This window comes from Semicossyphus pulcher, unplaced genomic scaffold, assembly GCF_022749685.1.
Source record: "Semicossyphus pulcher isolate SPU_LCO1_2020_fin unplaced genomic scaffold, fSemPul1.0.p SCAF_2, whole genome shotgun sequence".
Lineage (NCBI taxonomy): Eukaryota > Metazoa > Chordata > Actinopteri > Labriformes > Labridae > Semicossyphus > Semicossyphus pulcher.
The window spans coordinates 8,862,454-8,875,677 of record NW_027211693.1 but is presented as its reverse complement, the minus strand read 5'-3'; the positions used below and the strand labels follow the sequence as shown (position 1 = coordinate 8,875,677).

The following is a 13,224-nucleotide window of genomic DNA, read 5'->3' as shown; positions in this document are numbered from 1 at the left end:
AAGTATATTATCCTGTGTTAAGCCGGACTTGTTAAAGAGTGTATTTACAGTGTGGTACTACTAAGTTTACGTAAGAACAGCATTTAATTATTTTTCAACTGTGAATAGTAAGGTTCACTGCATGGTTCACCTTGTAGTCCTGATATTTCCGTCGGTCTTTGAAAGCAACATCAGTTCCGCCAACCTGTTGCACGAGCGGAGAAACGCCCCCTCTCCGTCTCTGTCTCTCCCCGTGTATTTGAGCTGAAACCCGGCCACGGCTCTCACACACTGCTCGCTGCCGATCAGAGCGTAAACATGGCTGCTAACCGGGTGATCGTGTACGGCGGGAGAGGCGCTCTGGGCTCCAAGTGTGTCCAGCATTTTAAATCCAACGGTTGGGTGAGTGATGACCGTTAAAGTGACGATGCTAACACTCTGTTTTGCTAGCTGGATGCTAAGCTAACTGTCATATTTGTTTCTTTAATACATGAACAGTGGGTCGCCAGCATCGACATGGTTGCAAACGAGGAGGCAAACGAAAATGTGATTGTGAAGATGAGTGAGTCTTTCAACGAGCAGGCCGGACAGGTGAGCGAACTTTCACATAATATATTATGAATATGTTAGATTATTTTATTTGATTAATGAGAAAGTGGAGAGATAACAGACAGCAGTAAAGCCGTTAACGATCAACTGCTAGTTTAAGTTTTGGTGTCAAAGCAGCCTTAATGTGATTTTCCTTATTGTTTTCCTTGTGTATTATTTGCTAGTAAATGTTTATGCTAATGGTGCGTTCAAATGACAATGAAAAACAAGTGTCAAAGCTGATCTTTTAAGTGACTTCGTGAATGCAACAGTTATACATTTATTTTCTTCTGCATCATCATGGCTTGTTGGCTTGCTTTATTTGATGGTAATCATTCATTGTTACAGCTAAAGGGATATGATGACATATTTTTCCTATTTTATATATCAGTGTTGTCCATCAAATCATCATTTATGTTTTCTATGCTTTTTATACAGTTAACATTGGGAAAGAGTATAACCTGTACAGCACAATCCAAGATGATATGTAACAAATGCTGTAACCTACCTTGTGTATATACAGTTGTCTTTGTAATCTTTGCAAAGGAGAGTCTTGCTTTTTTTTTTGAGTGCAACATCAAACATGTTTTACTTCCAGCTGGGTGACATTTAACTGCAGTGACGTCAGTATTGTGGCTTTATTAAAAGGTGTTAGCAGTTATCTCTCCCTTTGTGCAGGTGACGGCAGATGTGGCCCAGTTGCTAGGGGAACAGAAAGTGGATGCCATCTTGTGTGTGGCAGGAGGATGGGCGGGAGGAAGCTGTAGCTCTAAAGGTCAGAGATCAACCATTTGTTTGCTTATACATTAATCATCAGCCATTAGTATTACAACTATTACAAGCTAGCTATAGCCTCATATTTAACTTGGAATGGTATCAGTCTTGTCATGTTTCTTTCTGCCAGAAAGTGAATAATCATATTAGACAAAACCTTTTTCTTTTTAATGCAGTCACTTTATACATTTATGGCATAAAAACGGTGGATACATGATAAAATCCCAGCCAACCTTTCTGTATATTTTCCATGTCTCTCTTAGATTTGTTCAAAAACACAGATCTTATGTGGAAACAGAGTGTGTGGACCTCCACTATCTCCAGCCGCCTCGCCGCTCTGCACCTGAAACCAGACGGACTGTTGACTTTGGCCGGAGCCAAAGCCTCCCTGTCAGGCACCGGAGGTAGGGACACACATTAGTGTTTACCGTTCTCATCATGACGACCCTGTTTGACCGCGTGTCACGTCAGGGTTTCAGTCAGACTTTGATATGTATTGGAGACTTCATTGTGCATATGTCTTTGTTGTCAGACCTGCCAATTCAAATAATGTAGGTAATAGAAAGAGCTGCATGGCTTTGATGAGGGAATTGACATACTGATCAGAGAAGGGGGGATGTCACGCAGCCCACAGCAGTCTGATGGGAAAGGTGTCGATAAAATTGATCCAAGGGACAAAACGGGAAGGAAAAAAAGAGCTGATGACCTCTGTGGCAGCAGCTGTGCTCAGGGGTTTGAACCTTTTCATTAAAAAGAAGTCTGTGGTTTGAATCTCATGACAGCCTGTTTGCCCATCAACGACCCTCTGCGCTCCGATGGTGTCCTTGAGCAGTCAAACTCAACTCTGACCTGATCACCGCCTTAAAACCTACAAACAGTTCATAGTTAAAATGTAACTGACTGGTTGAAAAAAACATATTTGGGACTTTTGAATATGTACAAAAAAGGAATAATCTGAAGATGAAATACTTATGAAATGTCATCCGGGTTAACGAAAGCTCTTCCACAATGACTGAACGGTTTTCCCTGGCAAAGCAATATTTTTAATGAAAACTTAACTGAAATGGAATTTCCCTTCTAAGGTTACTTAAAAACTTGCATTTTGAAAGTTTTCACTCGTGATTCTGTTATCACGGCAGGTGAGCTGCATGTGCAGAGGGTTTGTTGTTAATGATGTCGTGTCTTGAAACGATCCAAAACTAAGAATGCAGTGCGGGATAACATCGGCACCGACCAGCTGCACAAAACTTTTGAAACAGCATCAGCGACTCAGTCAAAACATTAAGAGGAGGAACGTACCAGCAGACGTCCATTTCTCTCTTACTTGCAGAAAAATTGTCGAGGCGCTACTCGAGACACGTACGCGAGGGGGAGAGGGCATCGTCCAATATTTAATTGATAGCGGATGATGATCTTGTACTGATAACTTTATTGATAATACATACATTGGTTGGTGAATAATATATATTTATTTCTGTCATTACAGTGTCTCAACTGTAAATATTTTCACTGTTCTTGTCTCCTCTGACAGTAAACAGAATATCTTACATGCAGACAAAACTTTTAAGGACTTCATTTTGGGCTTTGGGACACACTGATCATAATTGTTTTACCATTTTCCAACCAAACAACTTATCGATTTATCAAGACAATAATGAACAGATCATTTGGCGATGGAAATAATAATCGCAGTCATGCTATCTACGACTTTAAAGCAGGGCAAATACTTAAGCAAAGCCAAATAATATAGTCCATAAATCTCTGCAGAAAAAGATGTTACTGTAATTATAAGTTGTGTAGGCATGAGTAACAAACCAGCTGAAACACACATTAACCCAAAATCTGTTAAAGAATAAAGAAAACGGCTCCACAATATAATTAATATCTTACAGTCCACAGAATATAATTGATAGAATGAATGTAGTGGTCTGAGGCACAACAACCCTAATCTGTTTGAAATGCTTGCCAGTGAATTCATTCATTCTATAGGTAACCATTGTTAAGGGGACACCAGCCGGCCTCATCTTGCCTCTGTGGCATTCAGAAAGGCTTTGGCCTGGCGCCATGTGATGTGTAAACCCCCCCTCCATGTGTCCAAAGTGACCATGTGATGGGCTCAGCTACAGCAATACAAAGTCCTGGCTCAGCAGGCAGCTTATTGGCTGCTGGCCTAGGAGGAGAATGACTCAGCATTTATGGCTCCGCTCACATTATCCACATGGACTGAATGTGTTAACTGCTCTCAGACAGTTTGGAGTTCCTAATATCGGTTCTCTTATGATGTATCTGTGGTTTTGTTAAATATGAGTCATTATAAAGAGCAAAATTAAATCGGATTAAATCCTTTAGACTCTCTGCTGTAATAAAAAAAGTGGGTAAAAAGTTATTAAGCATCGACCATCTGGGCAGTGAACACAAGAACAGCACTTTAGGAGAACTAAGTGTGAACTTTTTTTTTAAGGTTGTTGTACATTAAAGTTTTGTAAATGAAATGAGTTACATTGTTGGACACATTGGCAGAGTTGGTGGGAGAAATTCAACCATAATAAGTTTTCCCTGCAAAGTATAAAAGTAATACAACATCATTTTAGGATTGACCACATGTTTCTCTTGTTTCTCTGTCCTGGATCCATCTCCAATGTATTCATGTGTCCATCAGAAGAGTCAGTTACCTTTACTCCAAAGTCACAAGCAAACTTAAAAGTAAACAAACCAAGAAAGGTTGTCAAACCACGTGAAAGTCTTTTTAGTAATCCTAACCTTTGATTTAAAACAAACCCCACAGAGAGTTGGCACCGTGGTCTTCCCTGTGATTTCCATGTGACTTGTATTTTCTTTTCTTGCATAATCCCCGCTCTGCTTATCCTCTGAGATACACAAAAGATACTTATCGGAGTTTGTTGATTGACTGGAGTGGCAGTCTGGAGCTCTGCAGTATCATATAAATCACAGTGACTGAATCAGCTCTGTGTTTGTGCTCTCAGGATCTAGCTTCTTCTGATCCAGTGCATCTTTTAGCCCTGAGCTTGTGCGCAGTTAAACGAGTTAAAACTGAATTATTAAATTCTACTTCGATTACAAAATGTTAAATTAATAGTAAAGGAAAAGAAAAAAGTCTACTTTTGCTCATGATTGTCAGGTATGTTTGGATTGTTGCTTTGCCCATGTAACACTTATTTTTGGAAGTTATCGTACAGCTCGTATTGCTACAGTGACTTATTTTACAGAGTTGATTGCTTTTAAATGGACGGTTCTAGACGATTTTACATCGCCTATAGTAATATCCCCCCTTGTTTTGTTTCTCAGTTGTGGCAAACAGAGTCAAAAATATTCCCAAGATGACTTTTCTTGTCTCAATTTATATTGTTTTAATATCACAATCAGAATAAACTTTCTTATTAAATTGAGGAGCCTTCTTTTTATTGGGCGCACATTGGTGTTAGCATGAACATGTGACCCATCACCCCTAATTTGTGCGTCATTTTGATTTTTGTTCTGGGAGGAAAAACAAAAGCTTGTAACAAAAGCCATGTCACCACCCCTTGTTCCTATTGGTCAGCTCTCTGTAAGCCTGTCATAAGATTGGTTTAGTGTGGTGGGCAGATGCTTAGCATTCTTTGGAAAGCACGTTAAGATGTTTTGGGGGAGAAAGGGACTTACTGTTTCCAGATGCTGAAGCTACAAAACATAGCAATTAGTTATCCAAGGCTGGGCTCATGCAGAAATATGTGAAATAACGAGAGAGAAGACCAGAAGCAGTTATCAATGCCTTTACACAACAAACTTATACCACGATACAGGAACTGTGTTTCAGTTTACCTGGTTTCTCCTTCAATTTTTAGAGTCTGAAAATGTTCCTTTCTCCCATAGATTTTCCAATGTCTTTCCACTTGACCTCTCTCTACTAAATCAATGTCTTCCACTCCTGGGCACAGTGTGCGAGGCATTTGATTTGGTCCATGTTGTCTTTGCAAACTGATTTTTTTTTTTCCTCCAGGAAACTAAAGTAAAAATAATTCTCTCTGTGATCCGCAGGCATGGTCGGCTACGGCATGGCCAAAGCTGCCGTCCACCAGCTGTGTCAGAGTCTTGCAGCAAAGAACAGTGGGATGCCTTCAGGAGCTGCTGCTGTGGCCATACTACCGTGAGTAGTGCAGTGAAATGTGTGCACTAAGGGGTCAATGGGGACAGCAATCACAGGTCGGGGGTTTTTAAATTGATAGTCCACCAATGATCTCCTTAGAGTATAGAATCCCCTCCGCCTGTGGGCCTGAGAGATGACTCTGAAAACTTAGTGGCTTGCTGCTGTCAGTGACAGTTACAATCGATGGTTCAGAATTGATGTATCAAAACTTTTCAAACTACACTTGCAGCATAATTCACTTGCTCAAAAAAGTTGTTCTCTTTTTATAGATGAAGAGAATATTTAACAATTCTTTTCACCAGAATTCTCCAGTATGCATCAGACTGATGTATCTATATTTTGTATCCTAAGATGTAAAGGGGTCAAAACAGCTGTTGGTTTGAATACATTTAACTTATTCGGCTAACCTTATCACACCGAATTATGCTTCTGTATGAGAAAAACATAGGGCTACACAGCGCTGTCGCCTCACAGCTGGAAGTGGGCCTTTCTGTGTGGAGTTGGCATGTTGTCCCCGTGCATGCATGGGTTCCCTTCGGGCTCTCCGGCTTCCTCCCACAGTCCAAACACATGCTCGTTAGGTTCATTGGTGACTCTAAAATTGCCTGTAGGTGTGAATTTGAGCATGAAAGGTTGTCTGTCTCTACGGCTCAGCCCTGGGATTGACTGACGATCAGTCCAGGGTGTACCCCGCCTCTCACCCAATGACAGTTGGGATCGGCTCCAGCCCCCCGCGACCTGAACAGGATAAGCGGAAGAGATAATGGATGGATGGATTACGCAGCTATTGCCAAGGGAATAATATTCATGATATGACCGAAACAGCATGGGCATTAACACCAACAAAATAACAGCGAGTTTTGTGAAAAGGCACCCAGTTTGATTGAGATAAATACTTTATAAATACTAAAAAAACTATAAAGTAAAGAAAACAAAAATTAGCTTTGATTTGCCTAAGATTTGCGATAGGCGATACTCATGCCAGAAGAAAATGTACATCTTTGGTAAAAACGTGAAAATAAATAAATGTTTTTTCTTTTAGAGCATACGAGAATGCCATACAGAAGCGATGGTCTGCCATTAACCATGCTATTGTTGACTTAGCATGGCTTTTCAAAACTGGTATTACCTGTCCTAGCATACTGCAAAATATTTTGATTTAACTGTGTCATACTGCAAACTGTGTTCATCTTGAGTTGCAGCCTCAGTACAGTATTTCTTGCCCTTATAGTTAGGCCTTGGGCCGACACTTGAAGATGGAATAACTAAAGAAAAGAAAATAACTTTAGCACACAACCTTGGAGGTTTTCAGCAAAATCAACAAAAAGAAACTGTAGGACCTGAAGCTTGTAAAACTAAACTAAACTAATGTAAACTGCACGAAGCACATTCATGTATACCAGCCTGGATTGTTTAAGTTATTGTTGGTAGAAGATAGATCCTTGCTAAAATACATATCCAGCAGTACAATTTTTATTAAGTGGTTTATTTAGATTCTATTCTCTTTGCTTTGCAGGCTCCTTTGTGCTTTACGTTGAAAGAAGAGGTATTTAGAGCTGCAATAAATGTACGGTATATTAGATATATACACAATGATGCAAGCAGCCAAGGATTGAAGATGAAGTCATTGTGCTTTGAAAGGAGCCTTGCATCATGCTCCTTCTGTTTTGTTGGACAGATGAATGCTGGTAAAGCTGCAGGAATAATAGATGGATGAGGCCGCTTATATCTCCGAGTAGATCTCTGGTTGTGCACACGGTCTGTTTTTAGATGAATGACGCACGCAGCAGCCTTTGCATTATGGCCTCCCCTGTGCGCTTATTGAATTTTCAAACCTGTGTTTTTGCACCGTCACCCTGAGAAGCTAGAAAAGGCATGTTCAGGGGTGTATCTGGCTCCTGCTCTCTCTTTGGTTGTATTTTCCTTGAAAATGAGGCTGGGCTGAGTCTGCCTCCTCAGCGTGCTGTCACATCTGTTCAGCATTAGCCCAATGACTTGCATTTCTGTTCCTGTCTGCATCCCCCCCAACCCCCTTGTGCTGCTGTGCCATCATTTACCAGCAATATAGAGCAGCTGTGGAAATTCATGATTTAGTGTTTTCCTGCAAAGGACAGGTGATGGTCAAACTACAGCTATATTTGGATTCAAGGATTGAAAAAGAAACGTTTTTTTAAGGTAAATACATGAAGAAAATAAGTATATTCATGTACTTTTTCAGTCTCTTTTATTTTAAATACTCCTCCTTAAATGTTTTCTTGAACTTCAGTTGTTTGGATATAGCTTATAAATCAGCATAACGCACATAGGTCAGTGTGTTTTGTTCTTTATTGGCGATTACATGGGGAAATTGCATCTTTTATAATGGCAATTAACCATAGCACCTTTAGTTCAATCATTGTAAGTGGTATTTCAAGTTATAATTATGATAATAAAACAAAACTAAAATGCAAAAGTCTTAATTTTCCACATAAACCCTGTCATCCCCTTTGCTGTTTGTGGTCTGTATGTGAGGAGGTGCTGCAGTCTGCCAGCCCTCTCCTCTCTCCCCTCTCTCTCTTTCTGCCACTTTACGCTGCAGCTCACTCTGATGTCATCTGCCTTAATTTGACAGGGTTACCTTGGATACGCCAATGAACAGGAAGTTCATGCCTGACGCAGACTTCGGTTCCTGGACGCCGCTGGAGTTCATAGCAGAGTGAGTGCCGAGGAGAATTTTGATTCATTGTGTGACTTCCTAGCAGTGGATGGCTCTGATCATATTTTAGTATGTTTAGTATGTATATAACATTATAAAATACCAACCATTCTTGCTGAGCCATATTTTCAACAGCTGCATTTGGTGCTTAGATTAACATCTTCAAAATACATCATAACAACACTTCTTTTCATTAAGATGTTACATTTAAAGCTTTGCATTAGGGAAAATACCACCTTCCAATGGAAATTCAACATTATAATTAACCTTTTTTATTTAAACCACTCAGTCTTCCCTCTTAACCTGCTACATGCAGCCATACACTGTTTGACAACAGAGGCAAAGTAGAAGGGAATGAACGCAGACCTTTACAGTTGTACCATCGATTGGTGATTATGAAAACATGATGTCAGATTCTTGAAATGTTGTGGTTTCCATAGTGATCTGCTTTATTTTTCATTGAATGTAAAAAGATCGGTGTTGCAACATTTTGGGAATACGGTGCAGATATGTGCAGTGCATGCTATGAAAAGGCCTTGGCATTCCTTTTAATATCACATATTACACATTTTTGCTCTAAATATTACAGTGTGGTTTGACTGATCTCAGTTTCTAGATGTTTGCTCACAGATGCATGTCAGATTTATTATTTAGAAAGAGAGAATAGTTTCAGAATGTGACTTTTTACCAGAAAAATACATCCATCTGAGACGCGTATAAAAAAAACCTCAAACACATGTTCCATAAATGCTTATATAATCTTTTTCCTAATTGTTGTTTGACATGTTGAGGAGCTACAATGATTAATTAAGCAATGTTATTACCCTCTCCTGTCGCATGCAATGCAGATACAAAAAATGCAGAACAAGTGATTCATATTTTTCCATTTATTCATCTTTTCAAGAGTTTTCAAACTTCAACCATGTCAGCAGGAGCCAAGAATTTGATGTAAATCAGCTAAAGTTTCACTTATTTTTTGAATGAAAAAAAAAATCTATTACTTTGACTATATCCTTTGCATTAATTAAAACGTTAATCAATTCAAGTAATTAGTAACTTGGATGTGGTGATCAGTATTTTGGAAATGCAGTGTTTTTCTGATCAGTTGGACTCCCCCTCATTCGTGTTCACCCTCTGTGCAGGCCGGGGCAGATTAGATGGGATTTGATCCAGTCAGATAATCCCTGAAGAAACAGATGAGGGTCTGAGGACTGGAATAGAAATAATCTGGGTGGCAGGAAATGAAGGAGGATGGCACTCTGTGCTTTATTGTCTTTCACTATCTTCTTCTGTGCTTTGTCCCCTCCGGCTTCCAAATGACAAACTTAATTCATAGACCAAGACGCTGTAGTTAGCTGAAGATCGTTTTCCTTGTACACATCATCATTACTGTCGAATGACAGGTTGTCAATATCCAAAAAAACATGGGCGACCCACACTTTAGATGTGTCATTTTTCAGTTGAGTTGCCATCTGTCCTAGTGCTTATATGATACCAGGGATTTAGTGTTAATACATGCTGTTAAAGTATAACTGTATGTTTGTTTTATCTTTGGAAATCTCTTAATATTTACCGAAGGAAGAACAAGGAAGGAACAAACTTCATGCTGACTTATCTCTAAGGCGTCTAAGAACTTTGCCTTGACCAATCAGAAACAGTCTAAAATTGGTTAAAGTTGCTATGCTCGGCTTAATTTTTATATACATGCAATCCTTAATGAATACTACACAATTAATCCAACATTCAAATAAATAAATACTCAGGTCAAGCCATTTAAGGAGCACTTCGTCCCCTGGAAAAAGCCACTGTCAGTCAAAGCTGGTGTTCTCTGTAAGCGATAGAAGCAATAATATTTGAAATTGGCGCCATAGCTGTGGAGAAAGTTGTACAAACAGCTTGTGGTTTCACCCATTCTACTTCCCTACAACACCCAGCGTGCATTGCGCCCATCCCTCTGAAAGGAACGGCCCAGCGAGAGATGCTGGTGTGAAATACTACTGTTTTCCAGTCAAGGACATTCAAGGTACAGAATCTGAAATACAACGAGAATATACCGGTGGATCGTGAGTAGGAGGAGGAAGAGTAGTTAAGCAAGCTGATAGCGGATAGCGTCCTCCAAAGGCACAGAGCCAAATTGCATTTTTTTCCCTTGCATAATGGCATTAGCTCCCCATAATAACATGATAGCACTGAGGTTGAAAATCAGCAAACTGGCCCTTTAAATTACAATATATAGAGGTTAGATTACAACACTCAGTGTTCAGGAATCTACAGAAATCTAAAACAAATTAAAATGTAATGGGACTAAGACAAACTGAACAAAAACTAGAACCAAATAAAATGTATTCTATCATCCAATTTCTGATACGTTTGCCTTTGTAAGCGGGTCCTGGGTAGAGGGAGAGCTTTTATGTGCAAAAAAGAGACCTTGCATGAATCAAAATGGGGACACTGGGCCACCTGGAGGACCTCTAAAATGAAATGCATTTTGAACATATACTATAGAATGGTCGTACAAGTACATGACTCTACTTGTGTTTTTTTACAATAAGGTGATGTAGGAACTTCACTGGGATGGGTCTAATAAGATTAGACACACAGGTGCCCCTCAAGTGATTTAAGGAAGTACTGTGATACTGCAGAGTACAATAGACGTACACATGGACATGTTTGGATTACGACTGCTTCACTAATACTGCTTCCATTTCGTCCTTTTCCTCCAGGATGTTCTTTAACTGGGCCACTGGTGTGAACCGACCAGCTTCAGGAAGCCTGATGCAGCTGCTGACCTCTGGAGGGGAAACCCAGACTGTGCCCACGGAGTAAAGGACGGAGAGGACCTGTGGAGACGGTGATGGGGGCTGGGAAGGACAGAGAGAGAGAAGAGATGGATGGATGAAGAGAGAGGGGCAAGCATAGAGAGGCTGGTAGAGAGAGGGGGAGGAGGAGGTTGTAGGTAAGGTGAGTTAAGAGAGATAGGAGGAGTGATGAAGAGGGTTGCAGGTGCAGAGGTGAGGAAGAGAGATGGTGACAAAGAGGAGGTGGAGGGGAGGCTGCTCGCTGGGTTTGTTTTGGAGGAGGAGGGGCATTCATTGCAAATGCAGCCTCACAGCGCCATCTAGCTGTACATCCCTGAAATTATCCCACTGTTACAGTCAATCTCCAGTTATGGCCTGTTTGGGAAGGGTGCACTCTCCACTCTTGCACAACAATTATGAATTCAAAAATGTTCTAACAGAGATCAGTGGAGTGTTTTAAATTGAAAAAGTGTTATATCAAAATGTTTATGTAGCCCCTTTTTTTTAGCCCCTGATGGAGATAAATGTATAATTTGTTGTACCTAAATTGGAATTCTGTGGCGTAACGGTGTCATAACAATCATTATAATGGAAAAGATAAAAGAAAAAAATTAGAAAGACAGCTTCTTCATTTTCATAATAAGAACCCCAGTTCTCCAAATCGTAAACTTCATACCTACATTCGCGATCATTTTCAGTGTGAAGTCTACAGTGAGATCTGTAGAGCCTTTACTTTGGACTGTTTATTGTCCCTGAAGGTTCCTCGAAAACTGCAGGACCTCGAAGTCAAAGAAAGCGGCTGTCGTCTCTCAAAAGAACAACACGCTTTAAAGTGGAGTGGCCTTATTTCATGTCTGTCGCTGTCGAGTCAAAGTGTCCTTGTTGTCCGCGGTGTGGAGTAGGTGCTCTGTTCCTGTTGTGGGGTTTTTAAGTCGTGTATTGTACCTGTGTCAAATTCACAATAAAATAAGTCAAAATAATGAATCAGCTGAAGGTTCATTCTTGACCATGAAAACTCCTTTTCTCAAAATCTTCTCCTCTCCCCTTCTCTCCCCTTCTCTCCCCTTCTCTCCCCTTCTCTCCCCTTCTCTCCCCTTCTCTCCCCTTGCTGCCCACCAAGTGCCTGTTTTGATGCTGTCAACTATCACGCAATTATCAGAATCATGGACTGGTTTATGTATGCACAATTTGCAGTGCCCCTAAATTACAACAATGCAGTAAAAAATGGTTTCAATGACATCTTTGCAGCGTTGTCATCACAAAACTTACTGTGTCACATTTATTATTATGTTAAAACTTAACTCAAAAGGCTTTTTGTCCATGTTGACTTAAAATTTGAAGTTCAAAGTTTAGTTTTAATCAGCAGTGGACAAAAACTTCAGCCTCAGAACCAGGTGAATCTGCTGCATCTTGTTTTAATTGCTGTGTCAGATTATTCTGGTCCCACTCTCGGTTCACCTCATTTCTATTTAGCCCATCACATACAGTATGTTTATATAATATGGAGCAGGTTTAGGCATCGTTGGGGCATTTTTGAAACATTCAAGGCGGTTGCTGGTGACCTGGCGTGTTCTGAAGCAATGATTGCATTAGTATTAAAATAATTGACGGTAGCCTGCATTACTCAAAGATATATACTAGTAAATCATGGCATGCTGAACATTTGTGTATAATGTTGAATATAAGAGTTACATATTTGGGAAAAATATCACTCAGATCAAGTGTTATACTGTTTTTATTTCATTTCATTTGTTTGTTTAACAGGAACAACAGGCAGGCATTGACTGTCCAAGAGTTAGCTAGTTAGCTACATTTCATCAGCAGTCCCTGGGCTGTTGAATCCATAGAAGAAATATGTGGTAAAGACACAAACACAGCATCTTGCCAGGCTCATAAAACTCTCCATTTTAAGCATTATTGAGAATTTCATAACCCTGGAATTTAAAAACAAGGCTGGTGATGTTTTAGATTTTATTGCAGTAAACTAATCCCAAGCACTAAAACCATCAATGACTTGGTGTGTCTCTCTGACTGTCATATCTTCAGCTCTCTACCCTGAACTTAAATCTGTAAAACCAGGTTAAAAATTTGTGTTTCTATTTTAAAGGAAGCTCAATAATTCCCAAAACAGCTGGAAGTGTTGTTTTTACTGTTACTCAAACAGAAGTATTTTCAGCTGCAGATTGATACACATGTAATGATCTTAACACCAGCAGGACTCAAAATAAACTGCAGTGGCTATATTG

The 13,224-nt window shown here is 39.9% G+C and overlaps 1 protein-coding gene across 1 annotated transcript; it reads left to right on the top strand.

The window, feature by feature from the left end:
- Nucleotides 1–213: 213 nt before the first annotated feature.
- On the top strand, nucleotides 214–11,943 carry qdpra (quinoid dihydropteridine reductase a). The gene is made up of 7 exons (XM_069669784.1): nucleotides 214–381; nucleotides 478–570; nucleotides 1,246–1,342; nucleotides 1,605–1,745; nucleotides 5,377–5,485; nucleotides 8,097–8,180; nucleotides 10,904–11,943. The coding sequence occupies exons 1-7, from the start codon at nucleotides 298–300 to the stop codon at nucleotides 11,004–11,006; spliced, it is 711 nt and encodes a 236-aa protein (XP_069525885.1). The 5' UTR covers nucleotides 214–297; the 3' UTR covers nucleotides 11,007–11,943.
- Nucleotides 11,944–13,224: the final 1,281 nt, after the last annotated feature.